This window comes from Trichechus manatus, unplaced genomic scaffold (assembly GCF_000243295.1).
Source record: "Trichechus manatus latirostris isolate Lorelei unplaced genomic scaffold, TriManLat1.0 scaffold00016, whole genome shotgun sequence".
Taxonomy (NCBI): Eukaryota; Metazoa; Chordata; class Mammalia; order Sirenia; family Trichechidae; genus Trichechus; species Trichechus manatus.
The window spans coordinates 26,837,750-26,863,131 of record NW_004443952.1 but is presented as its reverse complement, the minus strand read 5'-3'; the positions used below and the strand labels follow the sequence as shown (position 1 = coordinate 26,863,131).

General features: G+C 52.7%; 3 protein-coding genes across 5 annotated transcripts; all 3 read right to left on the bottom strand.

The window, feature by feature from the left end:
- Positions 1-514: 514 nt before the first annotated feature.
- RPP25L (ribonuclease P/MRP subunit p25 like) lies at positions 515-2,665 on the bottom strand. Its single transcript, XM_023727326.1, has 2 exons — positions 2,599-2,665; positions 515-1,891 (listed from the first exon to the last, which is right to left on the bottom strand). The coding sequence occupies exon 2, from the start codon at positions 1,853-1,855 to the stop codon at positions 1,364-1,366; it is 492 nt and encodes a 163-aa protein (XP_023583094.1). The 5' UTR covers positions 1,856-1,891; positions 2,599-2,665; the 3' UTR covers positions 515-1,363.
- Positions 2,666-4,147: 1,482 nt separating this feature from the next.
- DCTN3 (dynactin subunit 3) lies at positions 4,148-11,485 on the bottom strand. Of its 3 annotated transcripts, none has more exons than XM_023727534.1 (8): positions 11,332-11,464; positions 9,288-9,372; positions 8,527-8,613; positions 6,356-6,439; positions 6,025-6,066; positions 5,345-5,403; positions 4,661-4,720; positions 4,156-4,466 (listed from the first exon to the last, which is right to left on the bottom strand). In XM_023727534.1, the coding sequence occupies exons 1-8, from the start codon at positions 11,425-11,427 to the stop codon at positions 4,377-4,379; spliced, it is 603 nt and encodes a 200-aa protein (XP_023583302.1). In that variant the 5' UTR covers positions 11,428-11,464; the 3' UTR covers positions 4,156-4,376. The 3 variants fall into 3 exon arrangements, with proteins under 3 accessions (XP_004372370.1, XP_023583302.1, XP_023583303.1); XM_023727535.1 differs by having other exon boundaries at positions 4,404-4,499; positions 4,630-4,720; XM_004372313.2 differs by lacking the exon at positions 6,025-6,066 and having other exon boundaries at positions 4,148-4,466; positions 11,332-11,485.
- A 929-nt stretch (positions 11,486-12,414) lies between these two features.
- Positions 12,415-18,876, bottom strand: ARID3C (AT-rich interaction domain 3C). The gene is made up of 7 exons (XM_004372312.1): positions 18,565-18,876; positions 16,611-16,683; positions 14,429-14,612; positions 14,015-14,298; positions 13,280-13,462; positions 12,961-13,050; positions 12,415-12,515 (listed from the first exon to the last, which is right to left on the bottom strand). Exons 1-7 carry the CDS (start codon positions 18,874-18,876, stop codon positions 12,415-12,417), a joined length of 1,227 nt encoding a protein of 408 aa, XP_004372369.1.
- Between the last annotated feature and the right edge of the window lie 6,506 nt (positions 18,877-25,382).

Genomic DNA, 25,382 nt, shown 5'->3' with positions numbered 1-25,382 from the left:
GGATTCATCTCTCCCCTTGGGAGACACATACCTCCATGCTTCTGGGTTCCATTCTTTTTCACCCTCTCAGGAGCCTCACTTTGTCAGTCATCCATACTCTCCTGCATCTTTAACCTCTTTTCCTACTGGCTTCCTCTATCAGCCTACAAACATGCTCAAATCTCTACTAATACATTAAAACAAAACATTCCTCTCCAGCTATCTATCACCTCTCTTCCCATTCACTATCCAACTTCTTGAAAGAGCTGTCTCCACTTCCTTACCTTTTGTGCAAGGCATCACTTTTTCTAAGAAATAATGGAGGCAGAAGCCACATTGCTATGGATTAATGAGAAAGTGGGAAGAAATAGAATCAGCAATCATATACAACTCGTGTCCCTCTCCCCACCCCCTACACTTGGTCAGGCCTTCTGACTCCAGAGGCCTCACGTCCCTCTGGCTTCCCCCAATAGTCCCTCTAGGGGCTCCAGCCAGGTCCTGTGGAAGCTGCCACCACTACCACCACTTGCCGTTGATTCTGTGGAAGCCAAGGGGGAGGGAAAAGGCCCCAGAATCGCCAGCCACATCCCCTATTTCCTGATTCTCAGAGCTACAGATTCTGGTCTTCCCAAGGGATTTTTAACCCCAGCCCAGTTTCCTTCCACACTATCCCTGTATCATTCTGGAGACCAAGTGGTACCTCAATAATGGGTTAGCTAATTGGGAGCCCCCCACCCCCTGGGGTGGGACTCCCAGAACTTGCAATGCCCACCTTACTGAATCACTCTTTGGAGGAGGTTACCATGCTTATTTCATGTGATCCACCACCCCGGCCACACCAGACTGGATCAGAATGGGATGCTGAACTAAAGATCAATCATCTCCAAGGGAGCCTGGTCCGAAAGCTGTGGGGACCCAATGGTGAGCCAATGACACTCACAGGGCAGGAGTAAGGCAGGGACAGGGACTCTCATTCCCCTAATCCCACCTCCACACAACAGGCCGATGCAGAGGCTCATCAGACAAATAGGCAGAATTTTTATTTCCTAACTCATTCACTGGACCTCTGTTCAGAACGCAGACCAGAGGCACTGTAGCTGGAAGGCACAGTGAGCCCTTCTTAAGCAATCCTGGACCCAGCAAAGACCCCACACCTGTCACTCTTCACAGCAATCTCTTCCCCCTCCCCGCTATGCCAGGGGAAAGGGAAAGCAGGACAGCAAGGCCCACTTCTGTGGATTCAAGCCTTGCTGGAGATGTTGAGCAGTTAGAGGGGCTCATCGAAGAAAGCACAGTCATCCCAGACACTCGAGTCTGGAGAACAGGGCTCCACACAGTAATCCCAGACACTCAGGTCTGGAGGACAGGACTCTGAAGCAGGTCCTCAGGACCGGGTGTCTCGAGCCCTTCTTTGGGGTCGGGGGCCACAGCTGGAGCTGGGAGTTGAGCCTAGGCCAGGGGATGCCCCCGGGGGCTGGTAGCCACACTCATTGGGGTCCAGTGGGTCCCTGCTGAGCAGTACCCATACCGCAGGCACATGGCGGCGCACCGTAAGGGGGTCTAGGCCTGTGTCAGGTGAGGCTGGGACCCAGCTGTCCTCAGTCTCCAGGAAGCGCAGCTTGGTGAGCTGGTGCAGGCCCGGTACCCGCCGCTTGACAATCTCAGCGCAGCTGACAGCCTTCCCTGTTGCACGTCCAGAACCTGAGAAGACCACATGGCGTGCACTGCCTCCTTCCAACTGACCCAGCGCCAGCTCCAGTAGGTTGCGGATTTTGCTGCCATCTTCGACTCGCATGTCCAAGGTATTAGGAGGTAGCTGGGGCATCGGGGAAGGCGCTGGGAGCTCCACAGAGCCAGCTTTCCGGTAGTGTTCCATCCGGTTTGCTGTGATGTCTGTAAATCTTGCTGCCCACTGCAGGGAAGTGTCAGATGAGTACTAGGTAGTGCAACCCAGGCCATCCTCCCATCCTGGCTCTCCAGGACACAGCTTTGCTCCTTATCCCAGACTTCCCAGGAATGGGACTATACCCTCACCCCCAGCTTCTCAGGAAGTGGGCCATACCAGTCTCACCCTGGGATGGGGCTGCACCTCATACACCCCCCGTTCCTCTCTCTGCACACGGCCATAACCTTCCTCCCATCCCGAGAGTCCGTGAGATGGGATCAAATTCCCCAAACACTGGGCTTTCTGGGACAGTGATCCCAGAGGTCCCCAGGACTGGGACCAAAGCTCAGCCCCCCTCAACATCGTCACCTCAAACTCCTCCAAAACAAAGCTGAGCGCCTCTCACTCCTGCCTCTCAAAGGACAGGGCCAAGCCCCTTTACCCCACGCGCCCCAAAGACAGAACCGACCCGCCCTCACTCCAGGATCCTTAGAAGAGAGCCGAGCACCCTTCACCCCGAGATTCCGTTGGTCAGGGTCGATACCCCTTCAGCCCAGGTCACTCAAACTCGGGAGCAGAGGCTCGATGCGGACGGCTGCTTGGGCTTCTCCTGGCCCCGGCCGTCCCATCGCTAATGGTGTTCCCAGTATTCTGCGCGCTGCACCCGCCGAGAAGCCGGCCTCCCCCTCCCTCTACCTCTAAGCGCCCCTACTCCTTCAGATTCCGGGTCTCACCGCCTCCACCGCGCCCGCCTCACGCGCGATACGAAGCCAAGATGGCGCGCAGGTCGGGAGAGCGCTGCGGCTGCGGGGCTGCGCACGCCGGGGGTGGGCGGGGCCTGAGGGAACGCGGCCCGCGGTACCTCTTTTGGGGAAACTAAGGGTCGGCCAGAGAGTCCAGGAGCGAGCAGAGCCAGGACGTCCGGGGAGTGGGAACACAAGCGCATTGTATACGCTGTGACGCCTGGAGCAGGGGCACTCCCCCGGGGGACTGAGAGCCCTGCGAATGGGAGGGGCGGCCACCAGAGGAGTCCAGCGTCTGAAGGTGGGGAAGCTTTGGCTCTTCGAGGATAGGAGGACTGGCGTTACTGGCAATAGCAAAGATGAAGCGAAAATCAGCAGAGTTCAGTATGCGCAGGAGCAAGAGGTTCAGTTTGGAGTGGCTGCTTTTACGCGGCCGAGAGCCTCGAATAGCGCGTTCTGAGCTTTGGTCACCCTGTGGGCCCTGCGAGCTACGGAGGGGTTTCCAGCCGGAGACAGTCGAAGGAGAGTCTCACTCTGGCCGCAGCGGAAGAGGGGTTGGTGGGGAAAATCGGACCGCAGCCGCTGGTGACTTCTGGCCTGAGGGTCCCGGGGGCGTGTCCACGAAGCCCAGAACGGTGCCCGGCGTGTAACAGGCACGCAAATATTTAAAAGGATGAACCAGAGCAATGGCAGTGGGAATGGAGAGAAAGAGATTAAGTTGGGAGATATTAGGAGGTAGATTCGGCGAAGAGTTGGCGACTGTTTGGACGGAAAGGAGAGAAGCGTCTCGATGAATCCCAGGTTTCAGACCAGTTTGTCCAAACTGAATTTGAGACCGCGCATGCGGGGGTGGGGGGGGCGGCGTGGAGAGGCGAGCGGGCAGTTGGAAAGGACGCTAGAGACCAGAACACGCCCTAAGACCACACGGGGGCAGCAAACACTCGGCGGAGTGTGGTGCCCATCTTGGTCTCCTTTTTTAAATGCTAGCCTGCCTCCTATCCAGCCTCCCTTCCCCGGAACCTAAAACTCCCCGCAGCCAAACCTTCCACCTTTTCTGGACTCCCCTAGCTGGCTGACAGCACCAGGTAGGCGCCTCTCTGCCTTTGCATATGCTGCTCCCTTGGCTCTCAAAAGTCACTTCATATCACCTACCAGGGGTGCCTTCCCCCCAGCCCCTTCTTCTGTGCCCCAAAGGACCTTGTGTCCATCTGATGGGACTATCCTTTTCGTTGACTGTCTCCACCTCCGCCCCCCCACCACAGCCTGTGCAGGGCAGGAATTAAGTGGGCTCTACCTGTGTCCTCCCCACCTGGCATAGCATCTGTTATTTAGAGGGTGTTCAGCAAAAGTGTGATAAATGAATGCAAAAACGAATGTCCTATTCACATCAGTCAAATGAGAGCCTTCATTCTGAGAGCTCCGCACCTCTGGGTGTCCAAAACAGGATGCATGTAGTACCCAATACAACTACCAGGTGCCCGCCACCCCCATCCCCACCACCAACCCCATCCTAAATCAGGATGTTGGCATACTCCTTCAGTGATCTCTACAGTTTATTGTCAGTGGAATAAGGACACTGATTGGGAGGTGGTACAAATCTCAAATCTCAGGTACCGCTGACCTCTGACCTCAGAGACACACCTGAGTGCAGGCAAATGGGCTGTGAATCCAGTAAATAGAGAGAGCTGCCTCTGCCCTGTTACAAGGGCAGACGGGCACAGGGTCCTGAAGTGGGGCTGTCCTGGTCACCCCAGGATGGGGAACAGTTGTCACTCCTCCACCGGCTTCACTTGCTTGGCGGCCTCTAGCTGGCAAAGTAGCTCATCCCACTGCACAAACTGCTTGGAGAGAAGCATTGTCTGGTCACGGGTCAAGGTGAGAAGAACAGCAGCCTGAGGGAGTAGAGAGATTTCACACAGGCCAAAAGGGGTGGGGTTGGGGGAGCAGAGGAAGAGAGACTGGTTGGGCAGAGGTGAGACAGAGCTAGAGTTGGGACAAAATGACAGGGCTTGGGGACAGCACCCATTGGGGCCTGGCTGAGCAGAAAGGATACAGTCTTGTTGTATTCCTCCAGGAGAGCCTTGGACTCCTCAGTGATCTCCACACACTGGTCCTGTGGGGCCAACGAGTGTCAGGAAAAGGAGCTGGGCAAAGCCCCAACCGCCCACTAGCCTTTCTGCCTCATCAGGGACCCTCATGCCCCACAGAGCCCAGAAAAGCTGATGCTTAACCCCAGAACCAAAGGAGCAAATTGCAGGCTCTAGGATGGGTGCCCTAGCAGTGGTGTGGCTGGCGCCATTTTCAGTCTAAAGACAGATGGAAGGCGGAGTGAGCCACACATTTAAGGAAACATTCCCCCTAGTAGGTCTCCTCCTCCCCTGCCCCCTATTTCTGAACCCTCTTTGAACTTTACACTAGGGCCTGAGAATAGTGAAAAAAGAGCTCCTCCACCCATAGTTAAGGATACACCATCCAGGAATTCTTGGGTACCTCCCCAAATCAACCTTGTGGTGTCTCAAACTAGCCCTGTTCTGGGAGGTAGGAGACCTGGATGTGGCCCTAGGCAAGTCCCTTCCCCTGTCCAAGGCAAGATAAAGGACAATACCTGCCCCTCTGCCCAAGTTTCCCCTGGAGCTGACATCAGAGGGGCCTAAGGCTGCTTCCCCAGGTAGCAGCAGTGAGGACTAGGTGGCTTACCACTTCTACCTTCCCTTCCAGCCCTCTCCCCTCCCATAACCTGCTGCTGGATGTGGATCTGGGCCAAGCGCTGCAGGCGGGCAGCATGCTCAGGAACGGCTGTAAAACACAACGCACTGCCCGATGATGTTTGTGCCCTCCCCCGGGACTGCTCAATAGTCTATTAGGTCGTTGGCAGGATTAGAGTATTGAGTGGAGAAGCTAAACAAACACCAGGCTTCATCGACCACTGCAGCTGGAGATGGTGGGGCTCCCTGCCCATCCCAGTGCTACTCCAGGACCCGTAGGGGAGGGGAGGACACAGGCCCCTAGAAGAACAGAAAACCTTGGGGTCCCCAGAATTGCCCCCTACCCCTACCCCAGTGCTGTAAGCAGGGCCAGGTAGAGAGGGCTTTTTGCCTATCATGGGGTCTGTCCCTTTGCCCTTGGCCCAATAGGGAGCCTGCCAGTGGGCTAAGGATGAGTGCCAGGTCCCTATGCTGGCCACCCAGAATCCAACACCCAGAGCCTTGGCCACCACGGTGGGCCCTCAGCTTAAGGCTGTCAGATGTTCAGCAGGTAGCTGATTGGGGCAGGGAGGGGAAGCTGGAAAAAAATGCCTCCAGAGACAGACAAGATGGATATCTGGATTCAATTAAAGCCACTGTCTGCTTGTCAAAGCCCAGGCAAAGGGACTGCTCTCAGCAGTGCAGCAAGAAGAACTCATACACATTCACACACCTGCCAGGGACTCTGATGGTAAAATCCAGACTCTGCAGCACCCTGAAGGACAGATGCCGAGGGGTAGGGTAGAGGTCAGATGGAAATTCCCAGAGCTGGGGGCTGCTGGAGCTTACACTAGTGTCCTTGGGCCCAAACTGCCTGAGGTCCTGACACGGGGCTCTCTGCCCTGGCAATTCTAGTCCCAATGGAGGTGGCAGGTGGCCCCAGGGTGAGGGTAAAGATAAGGGGCAAATCCAGTCTGGGCCCAGGGAACCCAGGGCATGGGGAAGTCCTGCCCATCCACCCACCTCCCAAGCATAGTAGTGGAGCTGCAGCCCCAGATAGGTACCTTTGATGTGAGGACTGTCCAGCATGGGCACCAAGGCCTCCACCTGCTCCAAGAGTGCAACCTGGGAGAGGATAAACTGCTCCTCTGAAGCATGAGCAAACAAGACAGTGGCAGTGAAGTAGGCCTATTCCCATGCATGGGGCTGAGGCCTGGCAGGGGAGATGGCTGGCTCCTAGAGCTTTGGACAGCTACTCTGCCCACTGCTCCCTTCTCTAGGTGCATACTCCATCCTGCCCCCACCTCTACTGACCCATCTTGAGCTAGGGATCTCTCAGTTTCTCCAAATCCCACCTTTCTCCAAGTTTCAACTCCAGGGCCTCTTCCTGTAGCCTCTTCTCAATAAATTCTCAAGGAGCCCCTCCTAGGCCACAGGAAATGAAGGGCTTCAGGCTTGGGTCCCCATACCCAAAGACTCTAGGAAGGTCTGAGAGAGGAGACATGTGGCAGACTCTACCAGGCAGATTCTGTTCAGTGGTTCTGAGAGGGACAGACAATTACAAGCTTCAGGAGAGCTGGGGCAGTAATGGGAAAGTCCAGTGTGAGAGCAGGATCTGGGCTGGGCCCTGTACAGGGGATTTCAATGGTTGCACAGACTGGAAAGGGCATTCAAGAAGAGGAGACTGTATGTGCAAATGCTTGGAGGTAGGCGTGCTTGTCCTTTAGTAGAGGAAAGAATTGCTGAACAGGAAAAGGGAGAGCATAGAAAATAGAGCTGGATGGAAGAGCAGGTCTGGCAGACTGTGGAAGGCCTTGAATGGCAGGCTAAGGAATTAAGACTTTATCCATCAAGGACAGAGAGACACTGAGGTTCCAAAGTGGACAAAGTGACATTGGAAACCATATGCTGGAGGGGAAAGACTAGAGTGTAACTGTTTAAGTGTGAGGGGATATTATGCATTAAATTATGTCCCCCCAAAATTTGTGTTAAAATCCTAATCCCTGTACCTGTAAATATCACCCTGTTTGGAAATAGGAGTTTTACTTTTGTTTTGTTAATGAGTTCATGCCAGAGTAGAGTGGATCCTAAACCAAATCACTTCTGAGTTATAAAAAGACCAGAATAGACACAGAGATACACACAGGGGGAAGGGGAAGACAGATGATGGAGACAGATGCATCTACAAGCTGAGGAACGCCAAGGATTGCCTTCACTACTAGAAGCTGAAATAGACAAGGAAGGACCTCCCACTAGAGCCATGCCCTGAATTCGTACTTCTAGCATCCTGAACTGTGACAAAAATATTTCTGTTCTTTAAAGCCACCCATTTGTGATATTTCTGTTATGGCAGTAATAAGTCACTAAGACAGGGAATGAACACTGGAGATGTGACCATGGGGAGGGATAGAGAGGCTGAACTCAAGAGTCAGTGCAGGGGAGGAGCTCCTGAACTTGGTGCCTGAGTCATGGCAATTGATCAGGAGCTCTTTGGGAGCTGCCCATCCTCACCCAGTCCTCAGTACTGCATTGCCTCTACCCATCTCCCTCTTGGGAATCCGATCTCCCAGCTGGGTTACAAGCTCAGGTCCCTGAGCAAGCATTCTGTCTCTTCTAGCTTAGCCTGTGCCCATGAGGGCAGGGACTTTCTCGTTTCATCATATACCTCACACCAGGGTAGTGTGAGGTATACTGACTCAGTAAATGATCATTAAACATCTTTTGAATGAATGAACGAACACAAACTCAGCAAACCCTAGCTTGTGGAGTGGCTGGCTGACTTATTAGCAGACACAGTCAAGGCAACAGTCCCTGCCTAGAACTCTGAAATCCTAGAGCCTTCTCACACGAAAGAAAGATATTGAAACTCATGCCAATACTACCCCTCTCCTAAATGCAATACCCTCTGCCCCCACACTGTCCTAGAAGCTCCTCTGTCCCATGAAAAGTGAGGAAGGTTCTGAAGGAAAATCCTAGGGGCAGACCATTGCTAGAACACTGGAGTAGTTCCCACTGTGGCTGGTAACATGATCTGCAGCTAGCCCAGAGGTATACCATGCCCAATGCCTATTAGAGGACCCACAGGACCACCTCCAGCCAGAGCCAGGCCAGAATTCCAGAGAGTAGCTTCCAGGGCTGTATCCATGAGAACACTGAATGGGGAGGCCATCTCTGTGCCCAATCTCCCCTACAACCTACACCCCCAGATACATGTGCACACATTGTCCAGCACTACCTGCTAAGATGAATTGCAGCTTAGAGGCATCAGGTATGGCAATTCGGTCGATATACTCAGGATCCAGGTATTTGATCAGGTCTTCAACTAGAAAAGTAGCAAGATGGAAAATGGAACCAATACGGTTGGGAAGTGAGGCTCTGTCTTATGAAGCCTTCAGTGAGGAGCTGACACAGTGCCCCATCAGCAGCCTTCACCAGGTCCCCACCCCCAATTCTGTCTCTCCACTCTCATCACCACAAGCCTTGGAGCTGGGAACATCATTGCTACCACCACCCTGGAGCCCGGAACATCATTGCTACCACCACCCTGGAGCCCTCAGCTCTCCCACTGACCTATCCACATCAAGGGGTGGAAGGTCCCTTTCCCCCTATGTGTCACCAAGACAAGCCAGAACTTTGTCTGATTGACACTTACTGAGCAGAGGTTGCTAGCTCTGAGATAACCAAAAGAGGCTTGGCTGACCCAAGGCTGGGTTTCTCAGTGGCTAATTTCTGCTCCTTAACCTTGCCCTTCCTTCTTCCTCCACCAACAGGAACTGTCAGGCAGAGCTCCTGTCCCATAACTTAGGACACTGTCATAAGCTTAGGAAAACAGATAGCACACCCCACTTCACTACTTCAGCAGGGAAATGTCTTTACATTCTTGCTCTCCCCAAAGGGCTATTCCATGACCTACTGTCTACTGAAGGGCTAGGGCCAAGTCCCAGAAAGCACAGGCATGGGAAGGAGGGCAGGCAGGCACCCCAGAGAGCCACTTACTCTTTTTGTACAGAATCTTCACTCTCTCCCTCTTGCTGGCAATGTTCCCCAAAGCCACCTGTACCTTGACCAGGCCATCAGCCACCTAGAAGGGGCAAACCCATAAACCAAACCCATTGCTGTTGAGTCGATTCTAACTCATAGGGACCCTATAGGACAGAGCAGAACTGCCCTGTAGGGTTTCCAAGGCTGTAAATCTTTATGGAAGCAGACTGCCACATCTTTCTCCCACAGAGTGGCTGGTGGGTTCAAACCACCAACCTTCTGGTTAGCAGACAAGTGCTTAACCACTGCACTTCCTACAGGGGACCAAAACAAAAAAAACAAACTTGTTGCCATCAAGTCGAGTCTGACTCATAGCGACCCTATAGGACAGAATAGAACTGCCCCATAGTTTCCATGGAGCACCTGGTGGATTTGAACTGCTGACCTTTTGGTTAGCAGCCGTAGCTCTTAACCACTATACCACCAGGGTTTACCCTAGAAGGGGAGTGGAGGTTAATTCCAAGATATACCTCCTAGATCAAGGTTTGGCAGAGGTAAAGAACTCTTATCCCCCAACTCCCCAACTTCTGAGTCCTAGCAATGTAGGTTGGCTCTCTTCTCTTGTATTAAAGGAGGTGCAATCCCATCTTCAGGGAATCCTCAGTGTGAATGGGGAGATAATAATGTGCTCTTTGGGGAGTTTTAAGCCTGAGTAGGGAGATAATGAGCTATTATGGAGCTTATGGGGCACCAGCACATACTATATATTCCCTGGTTCCTAAACCCTGGATTTAGGCATGACAAATCCAAGCATCCTCATCCAGGCCTTATTACCTCATCACTGGACAACTGTACCAGCCTCCACACTGGCTGGCCAACCTCTAGCTCTATCCCCTGCACATAAACTTTAGTGTGGCAGATGAAAGAGTCTAGGACAACCTCTAGGATCCCAGTGACAGTGCAATCCCTGTATTAGGGAATAAAGAAGAGAATCAGGTTAGGCGAGAGGAAGAGTACAGTTAAGAGCATGTGGATGAGTTTGAAATGCCTGTGGGACATCCAAGTGGAAGAGTCCAGCAGCGAACTAGAGATACAAGTCTGGCTCTCAGAACAGAAATCTGGACTGGAGATATAAAATTGAGACATAATGATATGTAAATGGTAACAAACTATGGAAGTGAATGAGCTAGGGCTTAAGGGTAGAGGTGATGAATGCTAATATTCAAGAGCCAAATATATGGGGAGGCAACTAAGACTGGTAAGAAGCAACCAGAGAAGTAGGAGGAAAACTAGAAGGGTTGGTGTCATAGATGCCAAAGGGAGACAATGTTTTGTGAAGTTAGTTCTCAAATGGAAGCACAATCTGCTAGTGACACCTAATCCACAAGAAGTGTACAGACAGACACCATTATCTCAGATCCACTTAGCTCCAGATATGCCTGACACTCCACCAGGAGTTCCTCAGCAAAACATCATCCCATAGTAGAAAAGGGGTGGGTGGACACCTGAGACTCATGGTTGTCAAAATGCAGTCACTTGGGTGAAGGAGTGCTGGTCCGCATCTGAACAGCAGGTGTTCAACTCCCTCCCCTCCTAATCCTAGGCCTCTCAGACCTCACTTCTGCCCTGTGGAGCTTTCTTTATCCACCTCTGCCCTGCTTCCTCTGTTTATCATGGACCTCTCTCTCCACACAATTCATTTAACAATTAATTACGCAGGGCTCCATGACAGCCCTTCCATTGTGGACTTCAGCTCTTATTGAAACTCTCATTAGTCAGCTTCTCGAGTGTGTCAGGTCTCAACTAGGCGACGAGAAGAGGGCGGAGTCTTGGTCACCTTTCGTACAGAGGCCATTTCGAGCCGACCTAACCAACCGCTGAGTCTCCCCCTCCCTGCCCCATGGGAATGGGTCCTGAGGGTCAGATCTGCTCCAAGAGGTCCCGGACCTTTGTTATTTCAAAGGCCGAGACTGGAGCGGTTGCATGCACCTCGAGGGCCGGGCCAGTAGGTCGCTCTGCTCTGTCCCGGAAAGGGACAGCCGGACCCCAGACCGCTCACCTTCCGCGAGCCACGCGCCCCGCCTGGCCCATACACCCAGCGCTCCAGCTCCTCCACATTGGTCTGTAGCCGCTGCAGGTCTGTCACAGCCGCCATCGCCACCGCCGCCCCACCTCAGCCAGGGAATAGACAGAGGGAGGGACATCCTTCCAAACAGGAAGGCTGACCAATCCGAGTGCATGTGCGCCCTCCCGGAGGGAAGTGACACCATGATTCGAGCCTTCAGTGCCGGAAGTGATCGGATGTAGCCGGTGAAGTGTCAAAAGCTGCCTAGTTACCTGGCAACGGCTACTTCTCCCGGCCCTAGCTTGCTTGTTAAGACTTTTGCCTTTCTATTCCTAATTCGAGAGTACCAAAGAGGTTTCCTCCCACTGAGGTTCTGCGTATGAATACACGCACTATTCCAAGATAGGTCCATTCCCATAGGTCAGTAGGAGGCCCCATGAGTTAGCATAGCCTTTTGGAGTCTTCTGAGATTCAAGAGATTAACTGACTTGCCCAAGGCTACCCAGCTCTATAGTGCTAGAATCAGCATGAGTTTCTATTCTTACTGAGCTTCGGCTATGCCGCCTTCCCCCTGGGATCCCTGACCGGATGTAGCCTGTGTATTATATCATTATTTCCCCCTCCACCCTCCACCCACCCAAACAAGAAGGAGAGGACACACAGGAGAGGGAGGGACAGCAGTTTTATTGTCCAGATGTGGCCTGGGACACCTCCTCCACAACACCCTCAACCCAACCCTTCACCTGGCTCCTGAAGAGGAGCAGAGCTGGGGCCCCTAGAGATGGCATTGACACAGACAGCATATGAAGGAGATGAGGTTACTGGAGGGATAACTCTTTGGTAGACGTTGCTGGAGTTGGCCAGGGTGAAGGTGACCTTCCTTTACAATGAGGTAGATGTGACATGGAAAGAAAACTCTTTGGCTTCAAGTCCACATGGCATGGGGGAGAGGGAGTCACCTCCCAGGGCATGGTCCCAGAGTAAGTGCCCTGGAAGAATCAAGGTGTGTGTGTTGGGGGGGGATTGTCCTTCCCCCTCAGCAGTGGGGCTAGGACTCTTAGTTCTGAGTGGGAACTCTCAGGGTGAGGCCCTGGAAAGGGGTCCTGTAGCGGGCTGGGGTGCAGGGTTGTTTGGGCCCTGGGAAGCTGGCACCGGCTGGCGGCGGGCAAAGAGGACACCTGGCAAAGGGGTGAGATGGTAGAGGGCAAACACAAGCAGAGGGAGTGAGGCAGAAAACAGAAGAGGGAAACAAAAGTAAGACTGCTAGAACACCACACACATACTCCTAACACAAACCAATTAGGAAAGCTCCTTGTGTCAGTGAGAGATTCCTATGCCAATGAAGATACCCTCAAATGTGTAAACTGGTATCTATAATGATACATGGGCCCATGATAGGGCAGACATCCCATGGTACCCATGCCAATGAGGTCATGCCTTGGACCCCATGCCATGTAGACACCCCCTTTAACACATGCTAGTGTAGCAATCCCCTGAACCCCATGTTACCATGCGAATTTACACATCCTTGAACCTCATGCTAGTAGAGACAGTCTAAAATCCCCATGCCAGTGTAAATACCCCTGACCCCATGCCAGTGTAGACAGCCTGCAGTACCCATACCAGTGTAGACCACCCCGTTGATCTCTAGGGCCATGTTGATACTGCTGATGCCACTGCCCGCCAGATTGAGAGGCCCATCCAGCCGCTCTTCTGTGCAGGAGGGGGCAGGGGTCACATTTTTGGGAATCAAACTATAGACTTGGAAGTGCCCTCCTCCATGCCTGTAGACAGCCCCCATCCCACTTTGGCCCCACACCTGTAATTACACAGCCATGTATAGAGGGTTCTGTCTGCCCCACCTCCGACACCTATCAGGCATGTGCATGTCCTCCCTCAGTACACAGGCCCGAAGCCCACTCAGCAATGAGTCCCTCCTCACCCCTCAGGGGGACCTTGCCACAGGGCAGAAAACTGGGGGGTGCGCCAGGTCGAGGTGGGTCCATAGGCCCCATCAGCACAGCCCTCTTCTCCGGAGGCTCCTCTGGTGCCAACTTCTCCCTCACAGGTCCCAGGGCCAGACCCACAGGCAATGCCACGCAAGGGGTGGGAATTCCACTCTCCTCTGGAAGAACAGGTCACTCAGCTTCGCTGACCCAGCCAACCCCATCTCTGCATTTGGTTCTCACCTAAGCTCATGCAGCAAGTTCAACCTCACCTCCCATCCAAAGCCTTAACCTGGAGGCTCTGAAGCTGCAGAGCCCAAAGGGCCAATATATATGTCCAGGTTGGCGCAAGCCAACTGGGTGACCAAGTCAATTTGGGGGATTTCCTTGCTTTTGGTTGTTAAATAATCCAGGTTACAGGAGGCACAAACCACATGTAAATAGGAGCCCCGGGAGGGCAGAAGTGGAAAGGAGCTGCTCTGGATAAAGGGCCTTTTCCTGAGCTTCAGCCCCATACCGCAGTGATGGGTATCCAGGGTTCCTAACGCTTCATGGACCCCAAACCCCAGACCCCTAAACCTCAGGACCTCTAAATCTCAGCGCCCCCTAAACTGCCCTATCCCTCAATGCCTCCCAGATCTGAATATCCCATATTTTTATGTCCCCTATATCTCAGCATCCTATAAACCTCAGAGACCCTCAAAACTCTGCTCCGCCCTCTCCTCTCGCACCTTTCTTAATGGGGCTCGGGCTCAGCTGGGCGCACGCGTGGGCAGGCAAGCCAGAGGCGGAGCTCTGGGCAGGGCCTGGGTGGGGCGCAGGTGGGGCGGGGCCAGGCGCCGAGGCGGGGCCCCGAGCGCCCCGAGGGGGCGGCCCGGCCAAACCGTAGAGCTGGGTGGCGCTGTAAGCCGGGCGACGGCCCTCGCGCCGATTGCTGTCGATAGCGGCCTGGAGCTCCCCCGGCGAGCTGAGCGCTCGCGTCTCGCACTCGTACGGGTACAGGTACTTCATATATCTAAGGGCAGACGGAGTGTGGGGCGGGATTCTGGGCCTAACTGGTTAATCCCCATACCCCGACACTGACCCAGTGCTCTTCACGCCCGCCTCCCGCGCGCCCTGCCCCCGCCTTTCGCCCCTGGCCTCACTGGGTGCGTAGAGTGAAGGCGGCTGAGGTGATGGTGGTGGGTAGACTGAGGCCTCGCGTGACCTCCCGCCACACCTTGCGGTTGATGACTTCCACCAGCCCGCCCTTAGCGGTCACTAGGCGAAACAGCGCGTACAGGTCCAGCACCTGCTTCGCCATGATGGGTACGCGGTTCACTGGCGTCCCTGGTGGAGGTGGGCAAAGAGTCGGCACGCTAAGACCCTGCGTGCAGCATCCCTGGGAACTGAAGAAATTGGATCCCTGGACGATGCCTGGGTGCGGGGCGGTCAGGCAGAAAGGAGAGGAGGAGAGAGGGGTGGGAAGATGGAATTATGGGCAGAGCCCCTAGGCCTCCATTGTAGCAAGGAGGACAGGATGCTAGACGAGAACAAGCTTTTTCTGTTAAGGGCCCGATGGTAAATATTTTAGACTTTGCAGGCCAGTCTCTGTCACAACTACTCAACTCTGCTGAAGTAGCCTGAAAACAGCCACGCTGGTTGCCCAAGAGCTGATTCCGACTCATGGCCACCCCATATGTATCAGAGAACTGTGCTCCACAGGGTTTTCAATGGCTGATTTTTCAGAAGTAGATCGCCAGGTCCGTCCTCCGAGGTGCCTCTGGGTGGACTGGAACCTAAAATCCTTTCTGTTAGCAGCTGAGAGCCTTAACCGTTCTCATCACCCAGGAACTCTGAAAACAGCCTTAGAGGATTCTTAAAGGAATGGGTGTTCGTGTGTTCCAATAAAGCTTTGTTTACAACACAGAAATTTGAATTTCACACATTTGAAAATATTATTCTTCTTTTGATTTTTCTTTTTCCAACTATTTTAAAATGTAAGAACCATTCTTTTCTCTAAGGCGCGTGGATTTGGCCCCCAGGCCCTAGTTTTCCGACCTCTGGGGTAGACCGTAGGAAGGACTTCCCCACAGTGCTGCAGAGCAGGACTCCCCTAAACAGCGGCCTAGGGGTGGCTGCCTGGAGGCCAGAGGATGGCCGGCGCGAGAAGGAGCAACCCTGCTCAGCTTGCCGACTCCGCAGCCCGCGCCGCCCCCGCTCGCCAGTTCTGACAAAAGGGCCTGTCTGCGCTGAGCGATGGGCCCCAGTTAATTCCTTACCGATCCCGTCCCCTCCCTCCGCCGCCTTTGGACCCGAACAATTAGCCGCGGCCTGATTAATGGGGGGAAATTATCGGCCCCGCGGGACACCTCCCCCCACAGCAGGCGTGGAGGGAAGCGGGACCAGAGGGAAGCAGAATCCAGGGCATTGAAGGGGTTGGGGGGAGGGTGTTGTGCTGGAATCTGCTCAGAGCTCCAGCCTAGCATAGGGGTAGTCGCGAGGAGAGGGAAGGGATACTGGGACAGAACCACCAGGCCTCCCTGGGGAGCAAGAGGACCTGGAACCCCGCGGAGGGTCCCTAGGGAAGGAAGAGACCTTAAAGGGGTGCTGGGCCTGCAGTGGGCAACTGATGGGTTTGGGTCAGCAGCTGCAGTAAGGGGCGGGGCGGGGGGCAGTGCAGCCAGTTAATTAGCGGCTTATCAGGCCTCAGTTGGAGTGAGTTAATTAGCTTTGTAGAGAGAGATAATGAGTCAGTCTTTGGGCCCATGAATCTGGGGAGAAGCCAGAGTGATGGACTGCCACCCAACCTGCTCCTCTCCTGGACTCTTCTTTCCTTCTTTTCCAGCTCTGATATTCCTGGAAAGGAATTCCTTCTCCCCCACAGCTCCAACTCACACAGCCACACCTCACCCCCTTCGGGAAGTCCTCCCTTCAGTCTAATCCCAGTCTTTCCTGCTGTAGAACACATGGGATGGCCCATGCCTGAGGCAAAGGGAAATTGAAGGGAGACAAGGCTGGAGGAAGGACCCACTATAGAAGACCAATGTATTCCCAGCCCCCAATCCTGGGACCACCCCCACCCCACCTCAGGTCAACCCCCACCAGTTCCCCCTCCCACTCTCCCAATTGATCCCACACTCATTAACCTGCCAGTGGTCTGACCACTAATTAATCCCAGGGCAGAGGAGGGGGTAGGGTCAGAGGTTAAAGACTCTATTGAGGGCCCAAAGGACGGGTACTGTCCAGCTCAGTCCTCTGCAGCATCTAAACCTTGGGGTCTCCCTTCCTTAAACTTGGTAAGTGGAGGGAATCCCAGGATCCTTCCCCCCACATCACCACACTCACCCCTCTTCTGCATGAAGCTAAACAGGTCATCCAGAAATTCCTTCCTCTTGGGATCTGCATCAAGTTCGTACAGCTGGGGAAGGAACAGGGTCATGCCACAGTTCTGCTGACCTCCTCTCCCCCCAGGGACCTCAACCCAAGTTGTACTCTGAACAAGGGCCCCCCAGCTGAAGGCCAAGTAGGGTCTGAAATGTGGACTTCCTGGCATTGGGTTCTGTCTCCTTGGGGGCAGGTAGGGGCACATTTTTCTGATACACACAGAGGCTCTGTACTAGCTAATAGTGACCTGGGCCGCTCAAACCACCCATCTGGGGAGTAGGGGAAGGAAGTAGGAATCTTCCCCTACCCTAGGAGAGCCTTTTCCACACTGAGAAGATTGACAAGTATACCAGAGACACTCATTCACTCTCTCATGCATTTGTGCAAGTGCTTTATGCTGTTCACATCCCTGTGTGCCAGGGCGGGGGTGAGAGGCAAAGATGCCTCCAACCTATCTATCCCTCACCCAGGGTGGATGCCCAAAAGCTCTTGGATTGAAACCTGGGGCCCCTCAGCCCACCCTCTTGTCTGATCTCCCTTCAAGGGCTGTGATCCTACCCACTGCAGAAACTGCCACAACGGCCCTGTGCCACTCAGGACCTCTGGGTTGAAGGACAGGGGTCAGGGCTTGAAGGACCCTAGGGTCATCTCACTCCTTCCCAGTATCCCTGAGCCCCATCTCCAGCATCACCTCCCAAGTACTACCCAGGAGGAACAATCCCTAGAGTAACAGAGTCATTTACCAGAGTAACAGTCCGTGAGTAACACCCCCATCCACAGAAAGAACTCAGAGTAACAAACACCTATGAGTAACAAAGAAACTGATCTTTATAGTGACACTCCCAAACAACTGAGTCCTTAGCCTTAGATGGATACCCACAAATAACACACACTCAAAGTAATAATCCTCAGAATTATACTCGGGAGAAACAACCTCTAGAGCCACATCTCCAGAGTAACAGATCCCTGTTACACTAATGCCACAAAGTACTGGAAAATACTCAAGACCAGCACCCTGTGAGTAACACCATCAGAACAACACACCTAGAGTCACATCCATGAATAACACTTTGCCAAGAAACAGCTCTGTGTGATGCCCTTATAGTGACAGTTTGGAGTAATGTCTTTAGAAAAACATCCAGAAGGCCCCCCCAGGGAGGAAGAGCCTCATATTAAGGCCCTGTGAGTAATATCTTGTCACTCCCATTGCACAGGGAGCCTACAGTCACACTGAGGCTATAGTGGCCATCACAGGCTGGGAACTGTCATTCATGGATCTCAGGCCAGGGAAGAGAATTGGAATGGGGGGGCAAGGAAGAGAGGAGGGGGTCACCAGCCTGCCAAGGGGTGGCAATCTCCATTCTGCTTACAAAAACAGGAGTGACCAGCCCGGGACACCCTCACTGGAATGTGACCTTGTGGTTTGATATGTGAGAGCACAAGGTGATGTTGGGGCTCAGCACTGGCACTGGAATCCCCAACTTCCAGGTCTCCCTCCCTCAAAAGACTTCTTGGAGGTCCCTATAACCCTTCCCACCTTCCCTTCCAGCCCCACCAAAGGCCTCCATTCTGTCTGTCTCCATGTTTCTGGGTATCTCTCCTGCACCTCTTTCTCTCTCTTTTAGTGTGTACATATCTCTGGGTGTCTCTCTATCTCTCCCTGCCTGTCACTATCTATCCCCTAGTCTTCCCACTCTGTCTCTGGGTGTCCCTCTATCTCTCCCTTCCTATGACTATCTATCCCCCAATCTCCCTACTCTGTCTCTCTCGGTTTCTAGGTCTAGGTCTCTGTGTCTGTCTTCCTCTCCATCCTGCAGAGGGCAATGAGAGGTGGGTGGGCTACTGATCACTTGGCTCTGCTCTGCCTTTGCCCAGTGGGGAGAGGGGGAAGAGTCTGACATCGAGGATGTCCTACCTGCTTGAACTGTTCCTCGTAGGTCCACTCATGGGGATGGGGTCCAGGGAGCTGGCTGGCTGGAGAGCTGGGGCCCTGGGCCCCCAGAAGGCTCTCCTCTGCTGCCTCCTCGTCTGCACCAGCTTCCTCCCCTTCCTTCTCCTCTTCAGCATCCTCCTCTTCCTCAGCCCCAGCCTCACCCAAGGCCCTGTCCGGGGCCTGCAGGGTCCGGGGTCCAGGCAGGGGAGGTCTTGGTGGTGGAGGGCAGGGCGGGGCCAATTGCCTCACTCCCCGGGCCAGCCGAGCTGCCTGCTGCCTCTGCAGGGCCTCCATTACAGCTTCCAGGCGCAGTCCCCCCACTGGGGGGGGCCCTGGCACCAGGCGGGGCCCCGCAGAGAGGGCCGCCTGTGGGGGAGGCAGTTATGGGGGCTGAGCCTTGCTGCCCCCATAACCCCAACACAAGAGGAGGGGGTCACAGATGCAGGGACGTGTAGGGGGCCATAAAGAAAGAGGCAGACAGACAGCTTTCTCAGAGATGGACAGAGACAGAGAGAAAGAGCAGGAGAAACAGAGACCAGACTCAAGAAGACCGAAATGGACATTGACTGAGGCTAGGGAGAGAGGGAGCAGATCAGAGAGAGCGACAGGGACCAAGCGACAGAGAAAGATGGAGCTGTTAGAGAGATGATACAGAGAGATCTGACAGAGACAATGACAGGGAGATATGGAGATAGAGACGGAGAAGGGACAGAGAGACAAGAAGAGAGAGGTGGAAGGAGATCAAGGTGGGGAGAGACAGAAGGCAGACAAGGATGGAGAGACAGAGATTTGGAAAGATGAGACTGGCAGAGATATGGGGTAAAGAGACAGAGAGGGTAAGAGAGAGAAAGGAGGGAGAGATAATATCAAAGACCTGAGTGACAGACAGCCCAGAGAGAGGGACAGAGGCGGACAGACAGGAGAAGAGAGACAAATAGTGAGACAGAGGCTGAGAGAGACAGGGAAAGACCTACTCAGCACGACACAGAGTCAGAAGAGAGAGGTCAGAAAGAGACAAGGTGAGACACTGAATAGAGGGGAACACACAGACGGGGCAGGGAGAAGCAGACGGAGAGACCGAGCAGAGTCGACGAGGACAAGAACCGAGGAGGCGCGGGAATAGTGGCAGCGGGGGCAGAGCCCTGGACGGGGACCGGACCGAGCGGGCAGGGTAGCAGGTCGCGACACCCAGCTGTTTCCTTCCCAGGCCCCAGAGGCTGGACTCACCAGCCTGGTGCGGCCCGCTGTCCCCGGCTTCTCCACGGCGCTCCCTCTGCTCCGCCCGCCTCCCGAGCGGTCCCTGCCTCGGCTTGGCTCCCTGTGCGGGGTCCCCAGCTGTGCGCTCCCGCAGCTGTGCGCTCCTCTGGCCGCCGGGCGCTCACTCGCTGCTCTGCTGCCAGCGGCCGCGGGGGCGGGACTGGAGCCGGGCAGGGCGGGCGGGGCGCCGCGGGAGAGGCCCCCGTGGGTTCTGCCGCTTACAGCCCCCCCAACAGGTGTCCCCCACCACCCAGCCCCACCCTCCACACTGCTAGCTTGGGGGGAGGGGCGCTGAAGAGCTGCGGGGAATCGTGCGAGAGTGGGGACTCCGGACCAGGGCCCGCCCAGCCTCAAGAGTCGTGCCCCCCACCCCGGCGCTCAGAGCCAGACATTCATACCCTAACACACCCCCGTCATAAGTTCAGGCACACAGCTCCCCTGTCTCACACGTGCTGTTACATGGTTACTATTGCACTCACGACCTGGTCAGGCTGTGACCCTGCGGGAATCATTCTGCCGAGGCTGGAGTTAAGTGTGGAGGGCCTGACTAGATCAGAAGTTGATCCTCCTATCCTACCCAGGTTTTGTCTCCAACTGTATGCACGCTGCAGTGTACACACTCGTGTGCCCATGGTGGTGGACATACACCTATGCATTTACTAACTCAGAGGCCTCTGAGCTAACTACATGCCCATAGCAGGGTATACACACCACATGAAGATATAGAGCCACACACAGTTTTTATCTTTTTTTGTCTTTTTGTTATGGACATTTTCAAATATATGCATAAAAAGAGTGAATAATGAATTTCTGGTACTGATTAACCATCTCAACAGTGATCCACATTTTGGCTGTCTTCACACACGCTCTCCATCTGTGTGTGTATGTCTCCTGAATCTGTATCTCCAGACCCCTTCAGCCAACTGTTTTGGGCCCACCCCACCCGTAGCTGAGAAGATGTTCCTTGTTTGGGGGTCTTGAGTGGAAGGCCACAGTTTTTCCTGAGCAGCCTGGACCCCACTTCTTCCTCTCAGGCAACCTCATATTTTCCCCAATTTCTTCCTGTGCCCATGGGAACCTACCTACCAAAAGTAGGAAGGCTACCCTGAGGTGATGCCAGGTGTGTGTGAACAACAGGTGTCTGCAGGGGTGACCTCTGCTATGTCAAACCCCACACTGGGGACCCTCTTCTGACCTCATACCCAGTGGTGCACACGTGCGCCAGGGCCATGATTCCTCTAGGAGGCAGGAATCTAGGTGTGACCCTTGCTTCCTCCCTCCTCTTTCACCCTCTCCCAATTAGTGCCCCCTCTTGGCCCTACCCTGCTATGACTCTTCTTACCAGAACTCTGTGGTGATGACACACCCTGTTCTCCCTGCCTCCAGCCTCCACCCTTCTCCCCAGTCCAGTTCCCACTGCAATTCTAAGTCCTTGTTTTCTTTGGCCCGTCCCTGGACACACTGAGGCCCAGCTCCCACTCATACCTTTGGCTCATCCCAGTGCCCTCCTGCTCAGATTTCAGACCTCACAGACAGTCAGGCTCCCCCTAGAAGCCTCGATGATCCGAATGCCTTCAGCTGGTACGATGCCCCATTCCCCATGGCCTTGTGTGGTATGAGTTCTCCTGTGGCAGAGTCAGCCCCCTTCCTCTGCCATCCCCTCCCCTGGGGGTTTGGCTTACAGAGGAGAGAATTGGTGAATGGGCAGAGGCAGGTAAATATGACCTGAGGGTCTCCTGGAGGACTAGAGTGTAGAGACCTGAGGAGCTCTTATGCCCAGCTTGTTCGCCTTCCCGTTAAAACTTCCTCTGACTGCTCAGAGAAGAGGTGTCCAGACAGAAATAGATGGTAAGGTTCCTATTGTAAAGGTAGGAGCTGGCTTGGGGAAATTCCAGGTCTCTGAGAGTTTAGAGATTGCTTTGTGGGGGGAGGGGGAAAAGGGACTGGACACCTACCCCCTACCCCCAAAATAAAAGAACCAATCATAACATAGTAAACCTACCTTTGTAGCCTGGACGAGGAGGGCCACAACTGAGAATGGCTGAGGGAAAGGAGTAAGCCTAACTGGAACTTGGTCTCTGTCTTCATCCATGAAAATGAAAGGCTGCCTCTCACACCCACACATAGTCCCTGTCTGGTCTGATCCCATACCTCACTGTGTGTGACAAAGACAATAGACAGAACTGGACTTCCAGAGACCAATGTTTCATTTATTCAACACAGATTTACTGAGCATTTACTTTATGCCAGGCACTGTTGACCACAGGAGTAAACAAAACAAAGTCCCTATTACAATGGATCTTTAATTCTAGTGGGGGAAATACATAGTATGTCAGATGGTGATAAGTACTATGGAGAAAAATAGAGCTGGGTTTGGGAGGGGGAGAATAGAAAGGGAAGGATATATTAGTTATTCATTGTCATGTAACAAATAACCCCAAAACTTAGCAGCTTAGAACAACAAACATTTATTTTCTTATAGTTCTGTGGGTCAGGAATTTGAGTGGCTTACCTGGGTGGTTCCAGTTCAGTGTCTCTCGTAAGGTTGTAGTAAAAGTGTTGGCCAGGGGTGCAGTTATGTGAAGACTTGACTGAGCCTGGAGGATCCAAATCCAAGATGGCTCACTTATATAGCTGTTAGCAGGAAGCTTCAGTTCCTCCCTATGTGGGCCTCTCCATAGGGCTGCTTGAGTGTCCTTTCAACATGTCAGCTGGTTTCCCCCAGAGTGAGTGCCCCAAAAGAGAATAAAGAGATGGCAATGCTTTTTATGGCCTAGTCTTGGAAGTCACACACTGTTACTTCTGCCATATATTATTTGTTAAAAGTATAGAATTAATTCTGCCCACACTCAAGGGGGAGGAGAATTAGGCTCCTCTTGAAGGAAGGAGTATCAAAAATTTTGTGGATGTATTTTAAAACCAAGGTCTGTAGGTGGCGCAAACAGTTTGGCGTCTGAACCCACTCAGTGATACCGAAGAAGAATAGGCCTGGCAATCTGCTTCCATTAAGATCACAGCCAAAGCTGGTAATAGGGAACCCAAGGTTAAGAAGGGACAGTGTTGACATGTTGTGGGGCTGTTAACCATTGTCATAAAACAATATGTGTACCAACTGTTTAATGAGAAACTATTTGTTCTGTAAACTTTCATCTAAAGTACAGTTAAAAAAAAAAAAGATCACAGCCAAGAAATACCCTATGGATCATTTCCATGATTTGGAATCAACTTGATGGCAATTAACAACAATGACATTTTAAAACCACCACAGAAGGACTGCTATTATACTAAGTATCAAGGGAAGGACTCACTGAGCAGGGATTGAAGAAGGGGAGAAAGAGAGCCATGTGAATATCTAGGAAGGGCATTGCAGTCAGGAGAATAGCAGGTGCAAACATCCTGAGGTAGAAGTTTGCTTGATGTGCTGGAAGAAAAGCAAGGAGGTCACTGGGCTAGAACAGGGTGGCCAATGGGTGAGTAGTCAGATGTTTGGTCAGAGGTAACACAGGCCTTGCAGCAGGCCCTTGGAGGCATTGACAAGACTGAATAAGGTGGAAAGCCATCGAAGTTACTGAGCAGATAGTGAAAGCCTGACTCTGGCTGCTGACTCTGGCTCTACACAGGATACAAGGATAAGGACTAGTAAGGAGGCCATTGCAGTAGTTCAGGAAAGAGATGATGGTGGCTGTTTTGGATTGAATTGTGTCCCCCCAAAAATGTGTTGTAAATCCTAACCCCTATATCTGTGGTTGTTATCCTATTTGGGAATGGGTTTTCTTTGCTGTGTTCTTAAATCAATCTCTTTTGAGATATAAAAGAGATTAAACAAGCAAGCCAGAGAAACAGAGATGGGGGAAGATAGATTCCAAGTCACATGAAGATCACCCAGGAGCAGAAGCTCAGAAGAGAGAAAGACCTTCCTCTAGAGCCAACAGAGAGAGAAAACCTTCCCCCGGAGCTGGCACCCTGAATTCTAACTTTAAGCCTCAGCCTTCCCCTAGAGCTGGCACCCTGAATTTGGACTTCGAGCTTCCTAAACTGTGAGAAAATAAATTTCTTTTTGTTATACCCATGCGGTATTTTTGTTATAGCAGCACTAGATAGCTAAGACTGTGGCTTAGATCAGGGTGGTAGCAGTGAAGGTAGCAAGAAATGGATAGATTATGGATATGTTTTGAAGAGAAAATTGACAAGATTTGTTGATGGATTGGATGTGGAATGTGAGAGAATGAGAGGTATTGAAGATAACTCCAAGGTTTTTGAACTGGGCATCTAGGTAAATGGAGGTGCCCTTAACTGAGACAGTAAAGACTGCAGGAAGGGCAGGATTGGAAGAGAAATCAGTTCATTTTGGACATTTCAGGTTTGAGATGCCTATTAGACATCCAAGTGGAGATGCTGATGGAGACGGAAGCAGTCAGCTATCTGAATCTGGAACTCAGGAAGAGATTTAGGCTGGAGACAAAAATTTGGGGATTGAATACCATATAGGTGGTATTTAAAGTCATTGAGAAGTGGTTGAGATCAACTGAGAGGGGGTGTAGACAGAGAAGAGGTTTGAGGACTAAGCCATGGGAAGTCAGGGTTTGAGGAGGTAAGAAGGATTCAGCAAAGGAGGCAATGAAGAAAGAGAGCTGAATGAGTCGTGTCCTGGTAGCCAAAAGAAGAGTGTGTTTAAGAGTAATTAACTGTGTCAAATAAAGTTGAGAATTAAGAAGTGACCACTGGATTTAGCAACAGAAATGGGAAGGGGCTGAGGGGCCTGGGAGCCTAGCCTTATGTGGAAGGGAGAGATGACAGGGGGAACTAAGGAGTCCCTGACAGATGTGTCTCTGAGCCTAGAGGCAGAGCTGGGTTATAGGGTGGGAAAAACCCTCAAAGAGGCACGACTTTGCTACCCATGCTCAATGGAGTGGCCCCAGCCAAGGCCTGTCACAGCTGGGTGGTGGTGGTGAGGTCGGGATAGCCATTTTGCCTGGGCCTCACACTCATTCAGAGCCACAAATTTTAGACTTTTGATGTTGTTTCCAAATGAGGTTATACATGTAGCCATTCCTATTTTTGTTAGTGTCAAATTTTTATAATATACAATTTTCATAACTATGTTTCTTCAATTTTTTATATACCAGCAAGCTTAAGAAGTAGGAGTGGCCCAGACCTTACTCAGCCTCAGAGCAGGGTCAGGACTAGAGGTGAAGCGAGGCGGTGAGTCCCTAGGGTGCAAAATTTTTTTTCTTGGAGTTTTTTAAAAAAATTTTTATTGTTGTAGTTTAAATGAAGTTTATATTTCAAGTTAGTCTCCCATACAAAAATTTATACATACATTGTTAGGTGACTCTAATTGTTCTCCCCATACTGTGACAGCACACTCCTCCTTTCCACCCCTGATTCCTCATATCCATTCAACCAGCTCCTGACCCTCTCTGCCTTCCCATCTCACCTCCGGACAGAAGCTGTCCGTTTAGTCTCTTGTATCTACTTGAGCTAAGAGGCACACTCCTCACGAGTGTCACTTTATGTCCCACAGTCCAGTCCAATCCCTGTCT

Coding starts and splice junctions, on each gene's coding strand:
- RPP25L (XM_023727326.1), bottom strand. CDS start 1,855: ATGGAACACTACCGGAAAGCTGGCTCTGTGGAGCTCCCAGCGCCTTCC.
- DCTN3 (XM_023727534.1), bottom strand. CDS start 11,427: ATGGCGGCTGTGACAGACCTGCAGCGGCTACAGACCAATGTGGAGGAG. Junction 6,440..8,526: donor GCTGCAATTCATCTTAGCAG/GTAGTGCTGGAC, acceptor CTCATGCTTCAG/AGGAGCAGTTTATCCTCTCC. Junction 6,067..6,355: donor GGACAGTCCTCACATCAAAG/GTACCTATCTGG, acceptor TCTGTCCTTCAG/GGTGCTGCAGAGTCTGGATT.
- ARID3C (XM_004372312.1), bottom strand. CDS start 18,876: ATGGAGGCCCTGCAGAGGCAGCAGGCAGCTCGGCTGGCCCGGGGAGTG. Junction 13,463..14,014: donor CCCGAGCCCCATTAAGAAAG/GTGCGAGAGGAG, acceptor CTGTTCTTCCAG/AGGAGAGTGGAATTCCCACC. Junction 13,051..13,279: donor TGGCAAGGTCCCCCTGAGGG/GTGAGGAGGGAC, acceptor CCTCCTGCACAG/AAGAGCGGCTGGATGGGCCT.